This window comes from Lygodium microphyllum, chromosome 14 (genome assembly GCF_053477565.2).
Source record: "Lygodium microphyllum isolate KBCC chromosome 14, Lygodium_microphyllum_v1.1.10, whole genome shotgun sequence".
Taxonomy (NCBI): Eukaryota; Viridiplantae; Streptophyta; class Polypodiopsida; order Schizaeales; family Lygodiaceae; genus Lygodium; species Lygodium microphyllum.
In genome coordinates, this window is record NC_141148.1 from 57809555 (window position 1) to 57836222 (window position 26668).

At 42.2% G+C, this 26668-nt stretch overlaps 1 protein-coding gene across 2 annotated transcripts in view; it reads left to right on the forward strand.

The window, feature by feature from the left end:
* Positions 1 to 4225: 4225 nt before the first annotated feature.
* LOC148025623 (3-oxoacyl-[acyl-carrier-protein] synthase II, chloroplastic-like) overlaps positions 4226 to 26668 on the forward strand; it is a 46477-nt gene continuing 24034 nt past the window's right edge. Inside the window, exons 1-6 of one of the 2 annotated variants that reach the window (XM_087692837.1) lie at positions 4226 to 5226; positions 6340 to 6545; positions 6719 to 6922; positions 7050 to 7160; positions 7250 to 7345; positions 7544 to 7589. In XM_087692837.1, the coding sequence (XP_087548963.1) occupies positions 4818 to 5226; positions 6340 to 6545; positions 6719 to 6922; positions 7050 to 7160; positions 7250 to 7345; positions 7544 to 7589 (1072 nt within the window). In that variant the 5' untranslated portion in view covers positions 4226 to 4817. Of the gene's footprint in view, positions 5227 to 6151; positions 6222 to 6339; positions 6546 to 6718; positions 6923 to 7049; positions 7161 to 7249; positions 7346 to 7543; positions 7590 to 26668 lie in introns of those variants that run through there. The other variant, XM_087692838.1, reaches the window with a different exon arrangement.

The window sequence follows — 26668 nt, forward strand, 5'->3', positions numbered from 1 at the left end:
TGAGGTACAATATCTAGAAAAGAATGGACTTGGTTTAAAATTGGCTTGGGTAAAAAAAGTTTATCTCAAAGTGCTTCACAAATAGACTGTCATATTAAGTGAATAGACAAAGTCCATGTCCTTTTCCTATGATGGTGGTTGAGAAAAATCAGACACGATGAGGAGATGAGACTACTAATTATTATGGCATTGTTGAATTTGGCTATTTACATCTCCTGAGTTTGTACAAAGTGGATAAATGAGCAACTCGAAGAGTACATACTTTAATGTGTCTGTCTATTGAAACAGACCCCATTGAATGAAAGGGAAATACACTAGGTTGAATGGATTGTAGTGGTCATTTTCTTAGAATGCACCATTTTTTAATGTCCTTTTCATGAGAATGGTGGTCGAGCGTGAAGCGTGCAATCTAGGAGTAGGGTGGCACGTCGACATTGAGTTGGGTAAGATGAAAAATAAGTAATAATCGAGTAACTTTGTTCCATTATGGAAATGCATCCTTATCATCAAGGATAGCCATGTGAACATATTGGTAATGAGTGCCCATTATCAATTGTGCCCTTGAGATTGCTTGTGTATAGTGCATTCTAAGCAACATTGGGTTTTTGTATGCCCCCATTGATGCTTATTTTAAAAACTAATAGTTCATTAGCTTAAGATGCAAAGTGGATGAGAACTAATTGTTTTAAAAGCATGGATTATATTTATAAGATAAAGGGACATGTGCCCAAATTGCTCCCCATTTCCTTCCATAAGCTAATTGGCTTTCTTAATCATCTAAGCTCCATTTGAGATAGATGATTGGTCGAATGCTAATAACTCATTGTATATTTGATTACTTGACCTTTTCTTGGTCATTGTGCACATGTAGATTCCATTCATTACTTTTATTTCCAAAATTGCCATCCCCATCATGTGATTTGAACCAACTTCTTTAACACTGAAGGGTTTTGTAACACTAACCTCTACAACAAATCATTTACAAGAGTAGCTAATTTTATTTTCTATATTATAACAAGTTGGAAAAGTTCAAGGTTGTTGAGCAAGCTATTGATCTCAATAGTTTTTGTAAAAAATGAAGGGTCTTGTTATACTAACATCTAGCATAACTCATTTATGAAAGTAGTTAAATGTGATAAATTTGTACAAGTAGGTAGATGTGACTAAGCCAACCTTCTCATTACATTGACGTGCCTTTTTTTCTATGTTAGGGAAAATTCGAAAGTTCAAGGTTGTTGAGCAAGCCACATCATGGCCATTGTTGTTCAACAGATTCTCACATGTCAACAATTGAACTCCTAAGTTATCTACATCATTATTCAAGAACCTTGTTATTTATGCACATGGCAATTTCAAGTAACATAAAAAACCAAAGGGGGGTTATGAAGCTTGTAAAGCACATTGTTGTCCATTGCGTGACATGAATGAGATTGGGTTGGAGTATTTAGGTTAAAATAAATGCTAACTTCCAAACACGAGAGAAGCGCACATTTTGTATCACATAAAAATATTTTGCATCTGTAGCTAATCATTGATGCATTCAAACATTGGCCATACAAGATCGATATCTAGTGCATCCTTATACCTATTCTCATTGGGTGATTGTTGAGAATCCTTATCTAAATAGATTGTGTATATTCTTTTCTCTCTCTTGGAACAATTTTTTGTAAGGCTGTGGATGCTTTATAATTGCACATGCATTGAGAAATTACATGCTTGGCAAGTACAACCAACTATCAAACATTTGAAATGCAACCCATATGATCAATTTGAAGGCTTTAAGGTAGTTAAGAGGCATATACATTATTAGAGTTGGCAACCTCCCCAATTTTATCCATCAAAACACCCCATTTTATTTATTGGTGAAGGCCAATTAAAAGTTAAAAAAAGTTGATAAAATGAGTTGATAGTTCATGAGTAGTTGGTTAAACATGCTAAGTTGTATGACACAAATTGGGCGGGTAATCACACAAATAGAATATACAATACTTCTTCTTATGCATAGAGATTATCCTTTATTAGCATTACCCTTAAGGGCATATGCTTATACAATGGTGTAGCGACAAGGTGTTGGAGGTCACTTAAGTGGTCTATTGAGCCTTGAAATGTGTGGATATCATGCTTTTTGAGAAAGAAGAGTTTATTTTAGAAAATTAAAAGAACAAAGGGTGTTCTCTCTCTCTCTCTCTCTCTCTCTCTCTCTCTCTCTCTCTCTCGTGTAGAAGAAAAGGGCAATGCTCTCACTCATGACAGTGTGCCCTTGTTATAATCACGAAACAAATAGATTGCAACTAGTAGTAGCAGTGTGGATATATGATTAGTTAAGGTTCCTTCCCATTTTCCTTTGATGGGTACAAGACACACTCGGGTGGCCAATAGTCACTAGATAACATTTAGTTTGTTACACATTTTCTGAGACCTCCCTTATTCTTATGGATATTTTTGTTTATGGATGTGCTAATGCAAGGGGCCTAATGATGTTGGTACTAGTTGATGTGGTTTGCTTATATATTGAAACTAGTCGCTACTAGTTGATGGTGTTTTGCTTATATATTAACACTTTTGTAATAATCATTGTTGCCTCCTCCTAACTTATGCAATGAGGACACTAGGCTTGAAAAACATTCTCCATAACATTGGACTCTTTACTTTAGAGCATGGCCCCATGTAGGGGCTATGGGAGTCTCTTTAAAGTTACTTCCATTAGTAATAGTGTTTACAATCCTTGAAAATTTCCAATTTTCTTCAATTTATCTCTAAAACTCTAGTGGGTTTTGCCAATGACCCAAAGGGCTCGTTGGTTTTTTCTAGCCTTGTGTGTGCACCTTTCGATCGAGTTTGGTCTTAGTCATCGATATATCTTAACCCTATAGAACCTTTTCCAGTTGGGGATATATTGGCATTGGGATGTTGACTATCATCATGTCATCCCACCCATTTGTGTTAGGATGGCATGAGGTGTAGAGGGCAAGTCCAAGCTATGATCTAGATGACTCAAAAAATATCACATTGCTAGAGACTCTAGAGTATATGCATGAAGCTAGCACTAGACATAATCTCCCTGAAACTCATAGTAGATTGGAGTGCTTGAAGTCTCTCTTTGGCTCCAATTTAGTCTCGAGACTTTTTGTTTACTAGCATTTTTGGTAAGATGCTTTTTGTCAAAGCATTTGATGATGGCCCTTATGATCTCTCTCGCCAATTATTCCTTTTTATTTGAATGCCTATATTGTTGACCATGTTGTGATGTGCTCAAAACTTGTAATTGTTGTGAGGGATGGTTGCATGGGATGAGTAAAACTTGATCTCTTTGTGAAGAGATAAAGGATTGCTCGTAAGCATTGCATGCATTTTGTGTCTAAAGATAAATACAATATGATTTTGTGTCCAATATCTTGTGCATATGAGGGGCGAAGGTGAAATCATTAATGTGTTAGTGTATAGAAATGGAGGAAAATTTATTTGTAAGCCGATTAGAGCAGGATGAGAAATTTGATTGGTGAAAAATGATTTTTTTTCTTTCCAAAATAAGGCATGATGATGATTGACAATTGCGTCGGATCTAGAATGTGTAAATCTGGTGATACTTACTTGCCATGGTCAAGGTATACACGACTCGTCAATCATGAGTGGGAAGGGGCTTGCCACTCGTTTAGTCATGACTCACTACTTGCATTTGGAAGCAAAGAAGATTGCCATTTTAACAAGTGGGAGAGAAAAAAGGAATGCCACACGATGGAACTTGACCTATTCGACATCTAATTTTTAGATTTGGTGGGTTTACGTATGGCTGCACTCTAAGCAATGCATGCATGCATGCATGATGTACCTACTAGCTGCGGTAAAGAGCAAAAGGGACAAAAAGTGATATGGCACGTGGAGTAGTCGTGCGAAGGCCTCCCAAGAGGGCAACGCAACCGGGAAACTGGTTAGGACATGCATCGCAGCCGGTCAAGCCGTGGCGTTAACACCCGCGCACACAACACAGGGACATGCATCGCAGCCGGTCAAGCCGTGGCGTTAACACCCGCGCACACAACACAGGGACACGCCACACGGGGGGGAGAGAGAGACGGACACACACACACACACACACACAAAACCCCCCTTTCCTCTTCTGCAACTGGTCGAGCTGTGCCGGGTCTCTTCCACACGAAAATACCATATTTATCAGTTCCCCCCCTCCCCCCCCCCCGCCCCCCCCCGGGGAATTTCCCATTCGTCTCCATATTCTGTTTCTTCTTCTTCTTCCTCTTCTTCTTCTTGTTGCAGGCCACCAGGCTTCTTTCTTGTGGTGCTGGTACAACGGCCCATTTTTGTCTCTCTCGGTAAAGGTCCGTGGTGTGTAGCCATGGTGCAAGGTGCCTCATAAAACCAGCAATAACGAAAAACAAAATAAAAGAAAAAAGAGGAAAATTGCATTCTGTGTCATCAAATATTTTCTTACCCACCATCCTTTTCTTATTTTGTGGGTTTTGTTTGCGTTTCCTTTTGCCCTTCGTCTTGCTCGTGTCGTCTTTGGGGCTTGTGACCCACGTTCCTTTTTTCTGCTTTCTTGGAAAGGATTTGGCCGCCCCTTTTCTCACTTCCTGCTTCAGACCCCTCCGCCCCAACCCAAAATGCCCATCCACGCTCTACCCAAAATGCCCATCCACGCTCTTGCTGCCCGCGAATGGGTGGCTGTTTTTCTAATGTAGCTTGCGCCCTCTGCCCCTCACACCTTTGATCCCCCTCACATACATCCGATTGATTTATCCCCCCCCCCCCCCCCCCCCCCCCGGTCCCAAAAACACCTTTCCCGACCTCTGTGGCACGCCATGGCAATGGCAGTTGTCTATACATGGCTTGTTGCCACCGCGTATTCGTATGGCGGTGCATTCAGCGCCAATGACTCCTTTGGCAATTCATCAAGGCAGCCCTTGGGGAGAAGGGCGAGGCGTAGGTTTGCCCGGCTGCAGAGGATGGGTGGCGGCACAGCAGGGCATTACTCGACATCCCTTGTATGCAGAAGGGATCAGGATTCAACTTCCACTGGAGTGAGTTTGACAGCTCTGTGTGGATCTAGTTTTCAGGGTCTAGGGTCCTGCTTCTCATTTGAAGCATGCCCAGAGTACTATAGCTCAAAGCATTCACCTTTGTTCGGGGATGGAGTGCTGGATGGAGTGCTTGGATTTGGATCAAGGCCTATCAGAGCTGCTCGTCGGCATCCAAAATCAGCTGGTGCAGGTGATTTGGCTCTTCTTTTTTCCTTCAGGTATGATGCGTGGTAGTGGGGATATGCCTGCATGTGAAACGTCACTCAAATGTCTGCATGCTTGTCGCTGCACTTTATCACTCTGAATTGCACTTCTGGGACATACATTTAACTGGGGCTGCATGCTATTGTTTGGTAGTGTTATGTCTTAGCTTGAACCGTTTCTCTGTTTTGCCATCATTCTTTTGTCAGTTCTGGACTTCTATTGAGGGCAGTGCGCATCTAAAGGATATATTTTCAAAATTTGATTGTTTTCATAGTTGGGACTAGCTTTTGGAACCATGGTGTGGAGGATCATGCATGGCTGCCTTGTCTTTTAATGTTAGGACTAATGCAGATTGTCTCTGACAGATTGTGATGCTTTTGTCTTTTGCCTTTCACAGCTTCATGCAATACTGATATGAAATAGAGAGAATAGGAGCCTGGGCATGTGGCACGATTGTGGTTGTTTTGATGGCAGAATCTATCTTATCTTAATTGATTGGAAACATTGATCATTAGTATGGAAACATTGATCATTAGTATGTCAAATGTTTTCGAGAGATTACTCATGAGCCATTGTATGAACTAATATAGCCTGTCACAAGTTGAAAATTGCTGGATGTTGATGTTTTGGCTAATCTGACCATTGAACTCTACAATATGCACAATAGATGTCCTTGAGCTGTTAGAACTAAACAATCGCTTGAACTGCCTGACTTGCTTGTCCTCCCAACAAGCATATGAAGTTACTAGGAACGGACTGTTTGATCTGCCAGATTTGTTTGAAGTCTATGAAGTTGCTTGTTGAATTCAAGCTGGTCTCTCTCTATTTTGCAATGTAGTAAGGGTTTTATGTCATTTGTTCGTGACTGTAGGTCAGAAATTTGATTCTTTCTTTGGTAACTTGGACTATAGTTAAGGCAAGACATTCGCACCTGAACACCTTTGGACTTGCTGTTGATCCTTGGTCTGCAGTTAAGATAAGGCATTTGCACCTGAACACCTTTGCATTTGCTCTTCATCAGTATTGTCTTGGTTCTGTAATCCGAGTTTAACTACTTTGCATTTGATTCTGTTCTTATGGACTTTAATGTGGCTATCAGGAAAAGCATGGGCCATAGCAGTTCAGTCAGTCAGAGAGTCTTCAGAGAAAAAGAAAGTGACAACCAAGCCAAGAAGAGTAGTAGTAACTGGCATGGGTGTGGTCTCTTGTCTTGCGCATGATCCAGATTCATTCTATCAGAATCTTTTGGCGGGTAAAAGTGGCATTACTGAAATTGAGAGCTTCGACTGCAGAGAATATCCAACTGTGAGTTCTTGCTTGTGTGCTTTACTTACTCTTGTTTGAAGGCGGAGTTTTTTGTACATTGTATCTCATGCAGTTGTATGTAGTAGCCATTGTGTGTGGTTAAACATCACTTATTTTTATCTGTTTAGGACTCATGACTTGATGACATGCTTGTTTTGTTTTTTGACTGATAGAGGATAGCTGGAGAAATAAAATCTTTTTCAACTGCTGGTTGGGTTGCACCAAAATTCTCTAGGCGCATGGACAAGTTTATGCTGTACATGCTAATTGCTGGAAAAAAGGCTTTAGAAGATGGAGGGATGTCAGCAGAAGTGATGAAAGAGTTGGACAAAGCGAAATGTGGTATACTCATAGGATCTGCTTTGGGTGGAATGAAGGTGTGCCATTGATGTCCAATTGCAAGAATTAATCTATGCTTTTTGTTGTTTGCCTTTGTCATGCTATCAAATTCAGGTTCATCTGCTGGGGTGTTGTTTGAACTTACTAATTTATATTGAGAAGCAGGTATTTAATGATGCAATAGAGGCTTTGAGAGTTTCGTATAGAAAGATGAATCCATTTTGTGTACCATTTGCAACAACGAATATGGGATCTGCAATGTTGGCTATGGACCTGGTAGGTTGGTTGTTTAGTTCAAAGCTGAAGCCTTTCAAGTGAATAATACTTCAACCTTATGAACTGCCACTGTAATACATTTGTGTCAGGGGTGGATGGGTCCAAATTATTCTATATCGACTGCTTGTGCTACAAGCAACTTCTGCATTCTAAGTGCAGCCAATCATATTCTGCGTGGTGAAGCTGTAAGTTACAGTGCTTCACATGTTTATATGTCTTGAAATTTATGCATGTGGATCTTTAATCCTAAGCAGACTTAACTTCTGTTGATTGGTATGCTATTCTCAGGACTTCAGTTTTGTGTTGTGATTGAATAGTTGATAGTTGTATTCTTGGGTTCCAAAGATGGACATTTACACTGCTGCTGGTTCTTTTCTTCCCAGGATGTCATGTTGTGCGGTGGTTCTGATGCAGCCATCATTCCAATAGGTAAGGGAATTTACTTGTTATTGTATTAACTAAAGGCAGTTAATATTTCTATATGCAGTTTCATATCTAATAGACGTAAATAGACATGCTCTTGTGCATATAGCCTACAGGTGCTTTCGTGCATGTAGCATAAGTGTAATCAGGACTTCAAATCTGTGTTCACGTTTTAGGAACTAGCTACATTTTTTAGAACCATAAGCTGACTGGCTACTTTCCCATGGCGCCCAAGTGTTTTTGGCTTTTGTATGTTAGCAAGGGTATGGAAATGGTAAATGCCTTGAAACGACTATTTTCTGTATCTTGTATTAGCTATTTCTTGATTTCAGCTTTTGCAATGAAGAAAATTTCTCACTTTGGATGAATTGGTAATGGACTTGCCCCAAGATCCTCCACCATGCTACCAATTAATGTGATGTCATTGGTCAAGGCGATTAGGTACTTGAAATATTGGCCAAATTTTGGGGTGGTGAAAAAGTGAAGCATGCTTGACGTAATCCACCCTTATGGTGCATGGAAAGCAAGTGGTGCTTTGGCTAGTAATGCCTATGGGCTTATCAAAGATAAGGGATGGCCAGCCTGGGATTCACTGGGCGTGTCATGTATTCGAACGTCCTATGATGTTGGAAGCTCCAATTCCAGATATGGTTACAAGCCCAATGTAGAGCCAAGCAAAGCAATCAAGGGCAATTGCTCTTGAGAGAACAATGTATAGTGAAACTACTTTGGAACAAGCAACAATGTTCTTGAAAGGACTCTTTTGACTTCTTTACCTAAAGAACATACCAACAAATCCTATATAAAAGGCTTATTGAAGGAGGAGTTTTTATGTATCAAAGAGTGTGATAGCGTGCTTTGTTTAGAAAACTAAAGATCGCCTTGTATGTGTTGAGTGGAAAGTGGATGGGTCCATCCTCGATGGTCGTATCCTATGGACGGGTTGATTTGATTAGTCGAGTAAGTGATCCTCGAGTAAGTGATCCAAGCTTTAATAATACTAATTGATAGACTGCATTATCATTAATATTGTGGATTTGCTTGTTTTAGGGAAATAGGGTGGTGGAGTATTGGTCCTAGTAACCATGGAAGTAGCTATGCCACTCATTGTGAACATGTAAATGTATCTTGAAAGACAACAATTGATCTCAAATTAAGGTTAGAGCTATGAAGGGTGGTAGATGAGATTGTAGATATTGTTGCTAGCAGGTGTGAAAATGTGCTAGGGTTTCGCAGAGAAAACACTGAGAGAGTATGAATATGACTAAGGCAATGAGCTTAGACAAGAACACAAAAGAAGAAGAGACTCAAGAGTGAATGGATGCTAATTGAACGAATGATGAAGGAAAGAGATACAATTGAGGGATTCTCTCTCTTGGAAGTGCACTGAAAGTGAGTGCTAGAGTGTTGTCTACCACAAGTGGACTTTTGAGTGTTGCAAAGGATGAATATTAGAGAATAAAATTGTCACGAGGACATGAAATTTTATTGCTTTGCTGATCATTTGATTAAAAGTTAATAAAATATATAAATGTAACTTGCACATGTAAGGTGCAAGTTCATTATTCCACAGTGTGGGATCCAAGACCCTGAGATATTAGTTGGTGCCAAAGAGAAAAGTTGTAATAAATTATGCCTAATAGGTATTAGGTGATACTTGGTGTCAGATTTGGGCCTAGATTAATTTATTGGCCACTAATGTCAAGTGGTGACATTAGAGATAATTGATTGGTGAAATTAATTTTCTGAGCACTAGAATAATTATTAAATTAAATTTGTAAAATTAATATTTTCAAAATCAATCTAATAAGTTAGATACTGTTGGAAAATGGGATTAGAAGGTTGCAACTTGGCAAAACTTGCTTATGGAAGTGGGAAAAACGTTGTTAGACATTGGTGCAAGTCCATTTCAACCATTAGGAGAGAGAGGGAGGCTGTTTGAGGAGGAGGAGGAGGAGGAGGTTGCTGAATTGTTCTACAGCATTGGAGACCTATCCATGAGTTGAAAATAGTGTTTGAAGGCCTACAACAATAGGGCGATAGCCTTTGAAGGGCCAAAATAAGCAGGCAATAGTAGTTGGAGGTTGGCGCGACAGCTATGTTGGGCTCCTAGACTGAAGGTGACTATAGGTTGGACTCTCTTGATTAGGGAAACAACAAATTGGATGTAGCTTTTGCAAAGAAAATGAGAAATGTCTCTCTCATTTTCCAGCCATTTCTTAATTCCTTGTCATGGTGTAAATGCCCCAAACAACGTAGTATGCTTAACAATTATGATATTCGCTTGTTTTCGAGATTTAATATAAAAGAGAACGAACACTTAGCTGAAAATGAAAATTACTCACAAAATTACAGCCATGAAAATGTAAAAGTAATGGAGACAAGATTGAGGGTTGAAGATGGGCAAAGGAAACAAATTTAATAAATCATTATATAGACAAATTAATGAAAAAGGATACAAATTCTGTTTCTATAGAGTTGTGACACATGAACATGCCACGATGAAGTGTATGGATTAATTCTTGCTCATGCCATATGAATCCATACCCCATGCGAACGCATCCTTAACAGGTCATCCTCGAGCCAACCATGCGACAACCTGCCCTTGCCATTTCATTATAGAATCTTTTAGAAGTTATGCCATGTCATTGCTTGTATCATTGATGATGCCATCATAGGATCTTCTGGAAGATATGCCATGTCATCTCTTGGAGTATCGATCGATGTCAACATGAAACATTCTAGAAGATCTTTAGCTGCCCTCCAACATCTATAAAAGAAGGAGCTTGCCATAGAGCTCCTTAGTCGTGCCAATGCTAGTCTTAGGAGCTCAAGGAGTCCAGACCTCCAAGAAAGTAACTTCGAGTTCCAGTTCTAGTTCTTGTCCAGTTATGGTATCTAGTCTTGTCTTGTCTTCCATTATACTCTTGTTGTCTTGTCACCTTGTAATCTCATAGTACGAGATTTTGTCTAGTATTGTCTTGTATCTTGTTCATCCTTGTCAAGGGAGATCTTGTAATTTTGATATCTTGTATCCATATCTATGGTCTCTGTTTGTGGGATCCTTCATATCCTTTCGAGTCTTGTTGTCTATACCTACGGCTCTAGGTTGTGGGATTTTCCGTATCTTGTTAAGTTATCATTGTACCTTGTGTCCCTACGTGGGATTATCTTGTAATCAAAATTCTTGTAATAAATCTTGTTTCTGGTCTAGTCTCTCGAGCACAATCTAGTGCTTCCATACCAGATTGGCAAGACTACTTTCTAGCCCTACTGAGTACCATGGAGTTAACCCTTGAAAGAATCGTGCCCCCCTTGAAAATCTCCAAGAACGAATTCAAGACTTGAATGAACGACAAGGGCAACTTCAAATGGAACATTTTATGCATCTAGGCCTTGCGCTTCAAGAGATGCAAGACCAGATCCAAGACTTGCAAAACAATAGAGGAAGTGATTAGATAATTTTGCGTGTTTATCAACCCTCAACAAGAGAACCCAAGCTCATCATGCTAGAGAAGTTCAATGGTGATTGTTCGAAGTTTAAGGGATTCTTGCAACAAATAAAGCTCTATATCTGCATGCAATTGGATAGGTATCTAGATGATGCTTCCAAGGTGGGATTCATTGGGACTTTGCTTTATGGTCAAGCTTTATCATAGTTCGCCCCAATCTTGGAAAAGAATATACTAGTGCTTTATAACTACGAGGCATTTCTTTGCAAGTTCACTTCTACATTTGGAGATATAGACACTAGTTGAATAGCAAACACAAACTGTGGAAGCTATGACAAGGTAACTGCCTTGCCTTTGCTTATGCATTTGAATTTTGGCAATTAATTTGTGACCTCACTTGGCATGAGGAGTATTTTATGAGCCAATTTAGATGGGGTCTTCGAGATGACATCGAGGACCTCATGCTCACTATGCTTGAGGTAAAAACACTCAATGATTATATCATGCAAGCCATCCAGTGTGATAATAGAATTCGAGAGGAAGCAAGAAAAACGAGAAGAATTAAGGCCTCACCAATGGAACCAGACCCCAATCAAAGACCCGATCAGAGTAGAAACCAAGCCCGAACCGATGCAAATAGAGAATACCAAATTCCAGCCCTTGACTCTACAAGAAAAGCAAAGGCAAAGAGAGAATCATCTATACCTATATTGTGGAAACCCTAGGCATATTGAAGTTGTGTATGGAATACCTCTAGCATCTGGAGATATTACCAAGGAAATCCGACCACTCATGATGACTCTTAGTGATCACAAATCTCATGTATGCTTTAATGTCATATTTAGTTCCACAAATCCAATCATCCTTGGGATGCCTTGGCTAAAGAAACACAACCCAGAAATTGATTGGGTAAAGCAAAAAATGACATGTCGTGAAAATCAAGAAAAGTCGGTATATCTAGGAGCCAAAGTCTTTATGCACACAGCAAGGTAGGAACAATCTGTATGATATATCATATACCAACTCAAGAATCTAGTAAGGATGAGCCAGTCAAGCTACCAAGTGAGTATTAAGAATTCCAAGATGGCTTGTAGATCTCTTATCGCCGCACAGACCATACGATTGTGCCATAGAACTCCTTGAGGGCGCTCAACCACCTTTTGGACCCATCTACATGCTATCCCTTGATGAACTAGTTGAACTATGCAAGGACATTGATGAGAACTTAGCCAAGGGGTTCATTAGGCACTCGAAGTCTCTTGTTGGAGTCCCAATTCTGTTCGTAAAGAAGAAAGATGGGTCACTTCGAATGTATGTGGATTATCAAGGACTCAACAAGATAACGGTCAAGAATTGATACCCTTTGCCATTGATACTAGAGCTCTTGGAATGCTTTGGAAAAGCCAAGATCTTCATAAGGATTGATCTACGAGGGGTTTACAATCTTATACGGAATCAGAGAAGGAGACGAATGGAAGACAATGTTTTGCACAAGGTATGGTTACTTTGAGTATGTTATTATGCCATTTGGTCTCACCAATGCACCTGCAGTGTTTCAACATATGATGAATGATATCTTTTGAGAGCATCTAGATGATTTTGTAGATATACTTGGATGATATCTTGATACTTGGATGATATCTTGGTATTCTCAAAAGATCCAAAGGAGCATGGGCACCATGTAAAATTAGTTTCAGGAAACTCAGAGTTCTCATAAAACCTAGAAGGCGAGAAGGCCTTCCAAACCTTGAAGACCGCTCTCACCACTACTCTTATCCTAGTCCACCTAGATCCTACCAAGCCCTTTTTCTTGGAGATTGATGCATGAGACTATGCCTTAGGAGCCAACTTGTCCCAACATGGAGTTGATGGTCATATGTATCCAATGGCATTCCACTCAAGGAAGTTCTCCTCTCAAGAGATAAACTATGAGATCCATGACAAAGAACTCCTTGCCATCGTAGATGCCTTTGATACTTGGTGTCTTCACCTAGAGGGTGCAGCCCATAAAGTTATCATCTATATAGATCACAAAAATCTACAATACTTTGACAACCCGCATCCTCAATTGAAGACAATCCCGTTGGAGTAACTTCTTATCTACGTTTGACTTTGTCATCACCTATCACCCAGGATGCCAACAATGCCAATTAGATGCTTTATCAAGAAGATCCTACCTGGCACCTTAGAAGGGAGAAGAAGCGTTCGATCAACAACCAGCAATACTACTCAAGCCAGAGCACCTCTAGCTAGTAGCCATCTCTAGTTGTCACCAAGACAACCCTACCTTGATCTAGTTAATCCATGAAGCCTTGCTGCATGATGATTTGGCCAACAATGTCAAGAGAAAAAATCAAGAGGGAAAAGGAGATGAAGTTTGTGAGTTTCAGGAAACTAATGGATTGTTATACTATAAGGATCTACTTTACATCCCTTTAGGAAAGGTGAAACTCCAGGTACTCCAACAACGCCATGATACCCTAGTAGCAGGACACTTTGGAGTTAATAAGACCTTAGAGCTTATTTCAAGAGATTTTTGGTGGCCCTAGATGTGGAAAGAAGTTAAGGAATATATAAAATCGTGTGATATGTGCAACAAGGCCAAGGTACTTTGCCACAAACCACATGGCCTTGTGCATTCCTTGCACATTTTAGCACGATCTTGGTCTTCTTTGTCCACGGAATTTATAACAGATCTTTCCAAATCAGAAAAATATGACTCTATTCTTGTTATGGTAGATAGGTTCACAAAAAATGATACAATTCATCCTTACCACCAAGACTATCACAAATGCAGATACTACTAGACTCTTCCTGAGATACATTTTCAGATCACATGGACTCTTAGATGACATCATTAGCAATTGGGATCCCCAATTCATATCTAGTTTTTGGAAGAGCCTTTGCAACCTCCTTGGAGTCCAAATTAAGTTATCCATAGCCACTCATCCATAGATTGATGGTCAAACAGAACGGGAAAATCAAGTCTTCGAACAATATGTCCGTTGCACCATCAACTACCATCGAAATGGTTGGTTTGAGGTCTTGCCCTTTGTAGAGTTTGCTTATAATAATAGTATCCATGCATCTACCAAGCAAACTCCTTTCTTTTCAAACTATGGCTAGCATCCAAGGATGGATGTACATCTCTCCAATCTAGTAAAGAACCTTGTGCTTGAGATAAAGCTTATGACCAGTATAGATATATACCAAGAAGTCAAGCAACAAATCCAAAAGGCTCAGAATTAGTACAAGAAATATGCAGACCAGGATCGTTTCCAACATCCAGCATACAAAGTCAGTGATAAAAGTATGGTCACTCAGGCATAATCTCTAGACAACAAGGCCCTCCAACAAGCTAGACCACTAAAGATTTGGGCCCTTCACTATCGTAACCTAGATCAACCCAATTGCTTATCGACTCGAACTCATGAGCACGGTGAAGATGCGTCGAGTCTTCCATGTTTCCTTGCTCGAGCCATATCATAGCTCACCACTAAGGGGAGAGAGATCAAATCCCTCACCACATGTCCAGATTGAAGATCATGAAGAATTTGAGGTCGACCTTGTCTTAGACTCGAGGATCTCCCGAGGTTGATTGGAATACCTTGTTCACTGGAAAGGATGTGATATCAATGATCGCACTTGGGAACCTGCAGAATATCTCAAAAGAGCATTGCTCAAAGCTAAAGAATTTCACAAGAGGAATCCAATGAAACTTGGACCAAACCGCCAAGCTACTCCTCATGGAACTCGTTCTTAGAGGAGGGGATGATGTCATGGACATGACATGATCAAGTATATGTCTCAGTCTACAATATATTCAAAGTTTCTAGTAAGGTTTGACATGCAAGATTGTAAACCTATATACACGTATGAAGACATGGCTGAAGGATGTTGCTATTTACAACTAGGTTGTTGGTTGTCTCATCTACTTGTGCAACACTTGTCCTCATATACAATATGCAATATCATAGGTGAACAAATACATGCAAAGTCCAAGGACCCTACACTGGCAAACTATTAAGCGCGTCTTTTGCTATTTGCAAGGAATATAGTCATATGGTTTGCTATTTTTGAAGGGGGAGACTGGCATGCGTGTTATTGTTAACCAAATTTGCGTTTTGTGCGGGTTTTGTTCTTGCTTGTTGCGCCACATCTCGTGCAGTCTCAGGTCCATATCTTGCTTGCGTTTTGTAGACAGGCTCTTCTTCCTGCGATTGGGCAATCTCTACCTTGTTGGGTGGCCTTGTTTTGGCTAGGTGACGTGGTTAGGAGGTGATCACACCATTCTATTTGCTGCATTTCATGTATAGGAGGGCTCTACAGCCCCATGTGCTTTGTAGCAGTACCTTTACAGACTGGGTGGCCTCTATTAGGCGGACAAATTTACTCTTTTTGCTGTGCTTCACACTAGACAGGTTCTTTTGACCTAGATGACATCATATTTTGTTTGGGCGGCCTCCATAGCAAGCCAACATTAGGGTAGATTTGTGTTTATTGCAAGGGCTTGCTTTCTGAGAGCTCCGGTCCTTGACCAGCCCTTGGATTGGATGTGTTTATAGGTTGAATACCTATTTTCCTTTGCCTTTACTACTCCCTTTCTCTACTCGCCATTGTGTGTTCCCTTCGGCATCGGATACTTCCCATCTATCTCGTCTCAGTCAATTTTCTTTTGTATCGTGGCCCAACAGATCTCAATTGTCCTGAGGACACCTCTTATTGGTCGCCTTATTCCAGTGTTTGGCAGCATCTTTTTTTGTTTTCTTGCAGGTATATCTTGAAGGAATCTATGGTTGATGTATATGCTATGGAGCGTTGTGTGGTTTGGGATCATTGAGACCGACCACCATTTTATTACTCTTTTCCGTTATATTCTCTAGTCCCCGATTGGCATTGATGGCATCTCTTGAGCAACTGCCAATCCTACCTTCTCTCTTTGCATCTGACAAAATGGATAGGACAAACCATCCTCTATGATCATGCCACATGGAGTGTCTCCTCGATAATTGTGACATTTGGGATTTTGTCACTATTCCTATACCCTGACCTATCTTGAATCCTCGTGATAGTGTGATCACGGATTCGGCAGCTTTATGGGATTGGTTGAATGCGAGAGCTTGCTCTTCTCTTTTATTGAGATGTATAGATTCTGTGCTTGTGCATGTTCGACATTTTCGCACTATACCCTGACCTATCATGAATCCTCGTGATAGTGTGATCACGGATTCGGTAGCTTTATGGGATTGGTTGAATGCGAGAGCTTGCTCTTCTCTTCTATTGAGATGTATAGATTCTGTGCTTGTGCATGTTCGACATTTTCGCACTGCTGCAAAGATTTGGAGGTGATTGGCGTCTTTGTTCTGACTCTAGATAGTTGGGCATCACTTATCTCTTGAGTTGAAGCTACAATAGCTCTCTGTCGTAGATTCCCCTACGATGAGGGATCACATCCATAGGATGGAGGAGATTCGGGATGAGCTTTCATTCCTCGGTATAGACATTTCTTTCGAGGACCTAGCTGTGATGCTTCTTTCACATCTTCCATCACTGACATATGATGTGTTCTACACTAGTCTTCTCACTTCTTGTAGTCAGGAGACTCACTTGGGAGGAGCTAGTTCCATTGGTGCTTGAGTAGGATGCGGGTCACAGTGAGCCAAATTCTTACGTAGCCCTTGTACACGGCCATGGTTATGCAATTTTATTTATAGGTATAAGACAAGCCAAGCAGAAGAAAGGGAAGAGGAAGAAATTGGAGTCATCTTTCAACTCTGATACATCTTTTGTGGGGAAGCGTAGAGGATATTCCACATGTCCTCATTGTGGGCAGACCTCGCATTGCGAGAAGTGTTGGAGGATATACCCTCATATTCGTCTAGGAGCGAAGAGTGGATCTACATTTGAGACTTCATCTACCTCTACCTTGTTCCCCACTATTTTCATTGAGTCAATGTTTCTACTTATTTATCAGCAAGAGGAGTCTTCTTTGATTGTCTCTTTTTTTGAGCAGCCTTAGCTCATTGCTAGTGGTGCATCGAGTTCTACGACTCCTCGAGGTGATTTGTTATAGGTTCTTTGTTTGTTAGAACCCGGGTATTGTCAATGTTGGTGACATTTCTTCAGTGCTTATTAGTTGTGTTGGCACCTTGTCTCTATTGTTTGACCGTCCATTGAGCTATGTTTTTGAGGCCCTACCTGTTCCTAACTTGCGCTTCCCTCTCCTCTCACTCGTGGTCTTCCTAGTCTCAGGCCTGTGTTGTCTACATTGTACCAGCCGTCTTTGTTGAGGATTCTTCTACAAGAGTCACTTTTGTGATAGGTCGGTAGGAGAGGGGGCTATCTATGCTCCATTCCCCTTCCATTGTGCAGGGTCTTCCGAGGTAGTTTTCTATTGTTGCACTTGTTCTTGATTGTGCACCATTTATCCCATAGGTTCAGCCACCTCCTTTGGTGGTTCCCTTGTACCTCCCATCCATTTCAAAGGGGGATGATATTAGTGATGCACTTGTGGATTTCTTGGCCCTTGTGTTTTAGAGGGGGCTTCCCAAGATTGTGAGTAGTTTCTTCAACCTTTCTAATCTACTTTGGGCCTTTCTTTTATGCGGCTATCCCTTTTCTTTGTCATCAAGCCACCATTCCTTGCCTCTTGGCCCTTGGTCCTTGGTGTTCCTACGTAGCTTATGGTGCCTTCGATAGTTTCTTGCTATCGTCTTATAGTTGCATTAGAGGCTTGGCTCACCCATCCTTGGTTGGAGGTTTTTGGCTGTCACAACTCTATAGAAATAGAATTTGTATCCTTTTTCATTAAATTGTCTATATAATGATTTATTAAATTTGTTTCCTTTGCACTAATTAGATATAAAGAAAAGTGTATTGGAGCTGGCCACTGATGAGTGGTCACAGGTTATGGTGGACCCACACGGTGGGTTAGAGAAAAGATAGTTCACACTTTCACCTATATGGCCCGATTGGGCGCCTGTGACTAGAACTCACGCATATCAGGGTTAGACTCGCACACAGAAAGGATTGATGCCTTGAAGTGTGGGCTAGATCCGCCAGAACAAACAATTACAATCAACAAGATGGCATGATCATGAAATGCTTATACAATGTGCATGTGTGGGCTGAAAGCTTGAACTGCACATTTCTTTGCATAGGAAAGTCACATGAAGATTCTGATACCGTTTTTGCGATGTACACGGAAAAAGCTTTCATATGACACCCATATTGGGGGGTCCCTAAATTTTAGGAGGTTCCTAAATTTTAGGAGCCTCGAATTAACCTAAAAATGCTAGTCCTAAAAAATGGGGATGTTATTCTAAAAATAGTAAATTCTGTACTCTGACTGTGCTTACTAAATTTGGTTGTTTCTATTCTTGACAGTATTTACCCCAAAAAGGAAGGCCATAGAGAAGAGACAAGTGTCAAGACACTTGTCACACAAGTTTCCAAGTGTTCCACCACTTGTCACATCTCATGACATGTGGCTGGACATTTTCATTACTTTTACATTTTCATGGCTGTAATTTTGTGAGTAATTTTCATTTTCAGCTTTAAGTGTTTATTCTCTTTTATATTAAATCTCGAAAACAAGCAAATATCATAATTGTTAAGCATACTACGTTGTTCGGGGCGTTTACACTGGCATGATCTGTTCGAGGTCTCTCTGTTTCTATTGACCTTTGTGTTAGAGGTAGTCATCCCCTAGATAGGCAGTCAGACACGTGAGCAGAGTACGGTAGTGCCATGTCAGCACAGTACGGCAGGCACCACATCAGCAGTACAATCAGATAGTTTACTATGTGCAGTTGGACAATTTACTGTCTGCAGTTGGACAATTTTTACTGCAGTCAATGCAGCCGACCTGGTGCTGGTATTTCCTATTTTTTGACTAGTTATAGCCAGTTTGTGGCACACTCCAGTATTTAGACTCATTCTGATCTTGAGATTTGTTGGCTGAGACTGACTGTGCTCGGGCTGACGGAGATCGAGGTCTTCAAGATGGAGACACACGTAGATATTTTCTCTGCCCCTGTGTATATTTGTGTACTCTTATACAGCATATTACACTGCGGATTTTTCTGCGTTACACTGTCTCCTTCTCTCTCTCTCTCTCTCTCTCTCTCCTCTGTGTTCACTCTCGCTTAGTCTTTGTCCTACGCTTTCGCATCGCTGCACTCTGACATGGTATCAGAGCGGTGAAGACGGACTGACTTAAGTGTTGAACCTATCTGAAGAGGAGATTTCAGCGCGACACAAGGCTGTATTTCCAGGATTCGAGGGCGAGCAGGAGGGCTGCGCATCGGTTCAAGGCTGAAGCGAGTGTGGGCGTGTAGGAAAGGAGTCCAATTGGTGAATTTGCTGTAGGTTATTATTGTTTTAAGGGGAGGAAGGCTGCGTTTTAGGCCTTCCATTGCAGATTTTACCTTTCATCACCTTCGGCGGGTGAAGAAGGTTTGGGTAGCAGCAGAACCAGCCCTGGAACGTTGCGTTTACACAGTCAGAGGGGGGTGATTTTGCGTTTGTGCAGGCATTGCAGGTGAACATGTCTACGGAGACTGATTAGGAGTTCTAGGCGATCATGGACAGGAAGGTACGTGTTCTACTGGCTCTTCCATTAGATCAGAAGCTTGATGGTGACAATTACCGCATTTGGTGGGTGATAATGTTGGCCATTGGAGTCTTATGATTTGGCGGAAGACTGATTTGGAGTTCTAGGCGATCAGGGACAGGAAGGTGCATGTCCTACTGGCTCTTTCATTAGATCAGAAGCTTGATGGTGATAATTACCGCATTTGGTGGGTGATGATGTTGGCCATTTTGAAGTCTTATGATTTGGCAGAAGTAGTGATGGATGAGATTAACAGGCCCTTCGTGAGAGATGAGTTCTACCTCTCTTCCAATACTCGTGCGGAGTTGACCAAGGCCCAGTCTCATTGGGACAAATTGGATGCTAGGATTCGTTCTTTTCTTTTTCTGTCTTGCACCACAGCCATGATAGCTCACATCGAGCACTTGAGGGTGGTCCAGAGGTATGGCTGGAGCTCGACTAGATGTACAACCGGTTGACCTTGATTAAGAGGGTTTCTTTGGAGGTGCAAATGCAGACCTTGTCCATGAATAAGTCTTCTTTGCTTCGGGAACACATCAACAAGCTTCAACAGCTTCAGATGCAAGTTCAAAATGCGGGGAAGCCTATTTCCTTTGAAGACATGGCTATCACTTTACTGTCCTAGTTGCCGCATGATTCGGTACCTTTTATTCCGCTCTTATTGCATCAGGGCGGGAGTCAACTCTTCGGTGGGAAGAGTTGGTTCCTATGGTCTTGGACCAAGAGGAACAATTGAAGGGACAGAATGCTTCTAAATCGGAGGCTTTGGTTGGTCAAGCCACCAACCCTCTTAGAAGAAGGGAAAGGACCAAAAGAAGAAGGAGAACAAATCCAAGAAGGACAAGGAGAAGGAATCGACTTGCCATATTTGTGGTAAGACCGGTCACTGGAAGAAGGATTGCCCCAACAAAGACAAGAAGGACACCATGGACACGAAGGATTCTGGCACGGTGGTTGCACCCTCATTAGTTGCTTTTCTACACTTAGCGGTCATTGAGGACTCTACACCAAAGACTTCTGATGTTGCGATAGCGGCTCCCCAGGCTCGTGAGTGGATCGTGGACAGTGGTGCCTCCTGACACGACTTCTTCTCTCGTTGGTGTTGCCCATTTGGAATCTTCGCGTGGGCAAATTCTCATTGGAGATAGCTCTTCTACGTCTATTGCTGCGCGGGGTGAGATGCAGCTTATTCTAGATAGACGTGGTGGTACCCACACGTTTGAGGTGTTGCATTTGCTAGGCTTGGGGTATCACTTGTTTTCGGTCCATAAGATTTTTGCTCTTGGCCTCTTGGTGGAGTTTGATAGTGATACTGTATGCGTCCTTGATCGTGGATCGAGTAAGGTTCTCTCAACAGGGTAGGAGGAGAATGGCATCTACAAATTGAAGTCTTCTACAGCTCTTACTTCTCTTCTTCTTACTTCTCAGACACAATCCGAGCTATGGCATGCTCGGTTTGGCCACCTGAACTATGAGTACCTTCGGAAGGCATCGCGAGGATCGTTTGTCCAAACATAGTGGTGAGTCATCAGCCATGTGACTCCTTCATTCGTGGGAAACTGCATCGGGATGCGATTCCCAACAAAGCTTTGAGGCGGTCTACTTCACCTATAAAGCTTGTATTTACGGATCTTTGTGGCCCGATGAGGACCAAGTCCTTGAAGGGGAGCTTGTACTTTATGTTGATCATAGATGACTACAGCAGGATGACATGGGCCTATTTCTTGACTTTGAAGTCGGAGGCTTTCTCTCACTTCAAGGATTGGCTTCTCTTTGAGGAGAACCAATCTGGCCAGCGATTGAAGACTTTGCGTTCAGACAAGGGCGGTGAATTTATGTCTAATGAGTTTGCTCGTTTTTGTGCAGATAGGGGCATTCACCAAGAGTTTGTTAACACCAACACTCCTCAAGGGAATGGCATTTTGGAGCAGAAGTATCGAAGTGTGATCGAGATGGCACGCACCATGATGGAGCACCGACAGACACCTCAGTTTCTGTGGGACGAGGCAGTGGCTACCGCAATACACATCCTTAATCGATCTCCCACTTTGGCTGTTCCCAGGATGATACCTTTTGAGGCTTACTTTGGGACGAAGCTTGATGTCTCTTATTTCAGGATCTTTGGGTGTGATGCCTTTGTGCACATCCTGAAGACACAGTGTGACAAGTTCGAGGGGCTTTTCGACGACATGTTTTTGTTGGCTACAACTCCCAGTTCCAAGGTTATCGTTTGTTTAATCCTGTTAAGCGAGATGCCTACACGAGCTAAGATGTGCGGTTCGTGGAAGTTCCGGCCACAGAGGGGGGTGAGGAGCACCTCGTCCTTGGAGATCTAGGGGAGGGTTGGGCTCTCCAGACAATTCCTTTGGAGCTAGAGCCTCTTGATGGAGATTCTTCTTCTGATTCAAAGTCTTGCCTTCCACTGGCCACCCCAGTGGAGCTTCCACCGGTGGATGCTCCCGAGTCTTCAACAGATGGAGAGTGACAGGGAGAGGTCTGGCATCCTCCTCGTTGGGCCCGTGACACCCTCCAAGATTTAGGGATAGAGAGGGTCCTTGAGGAGTGGGAACCGCAGGATGGACTGCGGCGGTCACGGAGGAACTAGGCACATTCTATAGAGCTTGTTTGCTCTTAACTATTGTTTGATGACCCGTGTTATGTAGGATCGTGAGTCCACTTCAGTAAAGGAGGCTTTGCAGTCTAACCATTGGTGGAAGGCTATGAAAGCCGAGTTGGAGGCTATTGAGAGAAATGACACTTGGTCTCTTGTGGCTCGTCCCTCTCACAAGAAGGTGATTGGCGTCAAGTGGGTCTTCAAGACCAAGTACCTTAGTGATGGTTCTTTGGACAAGTATAAGGCTTGCCTTGTTGCTAAAGGTTTTGCTCAGCGCCTAGGCATTGATTTCCGTGATACTTTTGCCTCCACTGCTCGTATGGCGACTATTCGAGCTGTTCTTGCCTTGGCTGGCCATAGGAGATGGCCTGTTTCTCAGTTGGATGTGAAGTCGGCCTTTTTGAATGGTGACTTGCAGGAGGAGATCTATGTTGAGCAGCCTCCTGGCTTTGGATCCTCGGATGGGCAAGTTTACAGGTCGAAGGAGGCCTTGTATGGCCTCAAGCAGGCTCCGCGTGCATGGAACGAGAAGATTGACTCGTTTCTTCAGTTGAAGTTGAGATATGATCTGCAGCTTTATGTGCACACTTTTGAGGTTGGTCGTGTGTTGTTTGTGTTGTATGTTGATGATTTGATTCTAACAAGGGATCATGCACAGAAGGTTTGAGAGACCAAGACAGCTTTACATCAGATGTTTGAGATGACGGATTTGGGGCTTCTTCATTTCTTCTTGGGTCACGAGATTTATCAATCTCAGAGGGGAATTTTCATCTCTCAGCATCGATACATTCAGGAGCTCTTGGTGACTTTTGAGATGGAGACTTGTCGGACCATTACTACTCCTATGGATCCGAATTGGAAGGCCACTTCACACTAGATTCTCCATTGATGGATGCTTCCCGCTACCGTCATTTAATTGGATCCTTGCCCTCTCCATAAAAAAATCTGATCAAACGAAAAGCCACCAAAGTGTCAGAGTGCAGCAATGCGGAAGCCTAGGACAAAGACTGAGTGAGAGTGAACACAGAGAGAAGAGAGAGAGGAAAGGAGACAGTGTAATGTAGGAAAATCTGCAGTGTAGTATGTTGTATAAGAGTGCAGAAATATACACAGGGGCAAAGGAAATATTTGCAAGTGTCTCCGTCTTGAAGACCTTGATCTCCGTCAGCCCGGGCACAGTCAGTCTCAGCCAACAAATCTCAAGATCATAATGAAGCTGAATACTGGAGTGTGCCACAAACTGGCTATAAATAGCCAAAAAATAGAAAATACGAGCACTAGGTCGGCTGCATTGATTGCAGTAAAACCTATCCGACTACATTGCTGACGTGTCTTCTGCCGTATTGTGTTGACGTGGCACTGCCGTACTCTATTGACGTGTCCGACTGCCTGTCCAAGGGATTACTCTACCTCTAACACCCCCTCTCAGATCCTGGACGAGGCATCAGACTGAGGGATCTGAAATGTTGACGAAGTAAAGCCTGGGGAAGTGCCTTCGTAAACAAATCTGCAAGATTATCCTCCATCTTGCGAATGAAGTGATACTGGATCTCAATGTGCTTCATCTAGGCATGGAATATAGGATTTTGTACCAAGGCAATGCAACGATCATTGTCGCACCGCAGAAGAGTAGGACGAGTCTGGGGGCAGCCAAGCTTCTCCAACAATCTCCGAAGCCACACAACCACACACGTGGTGGAAGATGCAGCCCGATACTCCGCCTCAGTAGAAGAAAGGGCTACTGTGGGCTGCTTCTTGCTACTCCAAGAGATAACACCCATTCCCAAGGTAAAATAGTAGCCTGCAGTAGACCATCGGTAGTCCACATCACCAACCCAATCCAAGTTGCTCCAACTTGCAAGAACAAGATCTGAAGCATCTGTACCTGCTGGATAAGAAATCCCTAAGTCAGAGGCCCCCCTCAAATACCGAAGAATCCTTAGAGCAGCTTGCCAATGCACCCGCGTGGGGTCACTCATGAACCCTACCAAAAGACCCACAACAAAACAAAGATCAACACGAGTGATGAGAAGCCAATGCTCCTTGGTTGGTTTTTCTCGTTGATAAATTGCATTAACATTCTTACTCTTCTTGCCATTGTCAGATCGGCATCTCCCTTGCCCTTTTGCCACATTCGGGATTTGTGAGGGGGTGTTAGCAGTCATGTGTGCCTTGTGTAGTCATCTTTTGCCTGTGAGCCTTAGTTTGAGTCAGACAAGGACATTGGGTGTTTTGACATTGCCTTTATATGTCATTTTATTTGTTTTAGATACTTCAAATGGAGGGCACATTTGTGCATTTCTTTTTGTGCACTTTTGGCTATTTTTTAGGGGTTTGACCACACTTAGGGTTTTTCCTCTTTTTTGCATGTATATAGGGGGCCTGCCCTTCCACTTTCATTATCCATCATTGATCCTTCATGATCAACCAGCTCTCCTCATTTTCTCATCCCCTTGCTACTGTTTGGGGCCCACACTGATGCGTATAGCTGCGTGTTGGGGCTGATTGCTGCAGCCTTGTACCTTCAGCCATCTCTTGCGTTGTCTTTGTCTCCTTCTTCTCTCCATGTTCACTTTTCTCTTTCCATTGCGCACTCTCACACCATCTTCGGTTGGATCTCTTCATTTGGTAGGCCTTCCTATCCTTCTTCATCCTCTAGAGTATGCATTTCTAGCTAGTGATCTTCTTCTTTAACTCTGGCAGCCTTAGAGGATTGCTGTTCACTCCCTCAACATTTGCCATTCATCTTCAACATTTATTTCAATATTGTACTATCGAAGGGTTGCAATTTTCTCCCTTCAAAGTTCATAGTGCAGATTCCCTTCAAGTGCCACCGCTTGATGAGACAAGACAATGTAGTCACCTTTAGAGCTTCGGCTCCCTTGTATCAGCTTGGTTCACTTAGCATGATTTGGTGATTCATCATGCATCTTCATCTTTTTCTATGTTTTCTTTGAGTTTCTTCTTCTTTCAGTGTTTGCCATACAATCTGTGTTTTTGGTTGCAAACCCTATTGTCTCTATGATATGGAATGAGTGCATATTGTTCCCTCACACTATTTTGATGAGGGAGGGATAGGAGGATTTGTGTAGGTGTACACGAAAGCATTTGTGGGTGCTACATGAGATGCATCATTTAACAAAGAATCATTGGAAGCGGTGACTCGCAAATCAAGAGAAATACTTGTTCTATGATGAACACCTCCCATGTCGTAGGTCACATATTTTTGTGCCTCAAAATTTTCGTGGTAACTTATGTTTGGCTGCACATTAACCAAATGAGGATGAAAGAGATGATCTATAAAAGAAACATGCGAACTTGATTGGACTGGAGTGGTCATAGGATGTGCCTCTTGGTCCATGTTGGTTTGTTCTCTTGTGGAAGAAGACTTTGGATTTTCCTCAATGGCCTTTTCCAATTGTGTGTTACTTCGAGAGGCATTAGAAGTTTGCTTGTGCAAACCCTAGTCTCACAATAGCTTTAATACCATGTGAAGGGAGTACCTTAGGGTTGCAAAGAAAACACAAAGCATGTACGAACTCAACTTAAACAACTGAACTCAAAGAGAAACTCAAGAAAAGTCAAAACACGAGTGTAGAGTGAAGGAATAATCCAATTAACTGAATAAAATAATGTATGTCCAAGGAGTGAAGAAAACTCAAAACCATTGTGACACTCTTCTCTAGGAGTGGGCCGAGTGGAGGGAGTCGATGGAGACAGCCTCTAGATGATCCCAAAGCAGCACACCAAAGATCAATGTTAGAGGATGCCACTTCAGCTGGAGAAGAAAACACAGCTGTAGCAGTCTGAGAGAGTTGGGCAACAGCAAACACAACCTTTAGAGGAGAAAGCACAGCTGTTTGCATGATATGAGAAGTGGGCAGCACGAATGGCTGAAAGTGCTGGCAGCAGACTAACCCAATCATGTCAACCAGGTTGGTCAGAACAGCAGCAAACACAGCTGTTCCAATGCTGAAAATACTGGACAAACAGCTCCAAACAGGTCGCCAGCAACCTAAAGGAGTCGAAGCAGCAAGGTGGCAGGTGGGTGGTAGCTGTATGGCAGCAGGTCAACCTGCTGGACAGCAAACATAGCTGATTTGGGGGAGGTGTGAGGTTTGGCAGTAGGTGGAGCAGCTGGCAGAAAGTGGTCAGCTGATTGTTGTGGGATGTGCAAAGTGGCTGGATGGATTCCTATTTATAGACACACGAGCCAACGATTGTCTAGGATGGCACATTTGTGGACTTGGGTGCTGGTCAGACACTTGCAGGACATTTAATATTTTGAGTTTTGCAGATGTTTTAATTAGGTGAAAAAGGGATTAAAATTAGTTATCCTTTTGTAGTTTAACAGCTGATGAGTATTAGTAGTGATGGTGGAGGCAAAGAAGTGGAGCATCGAAGA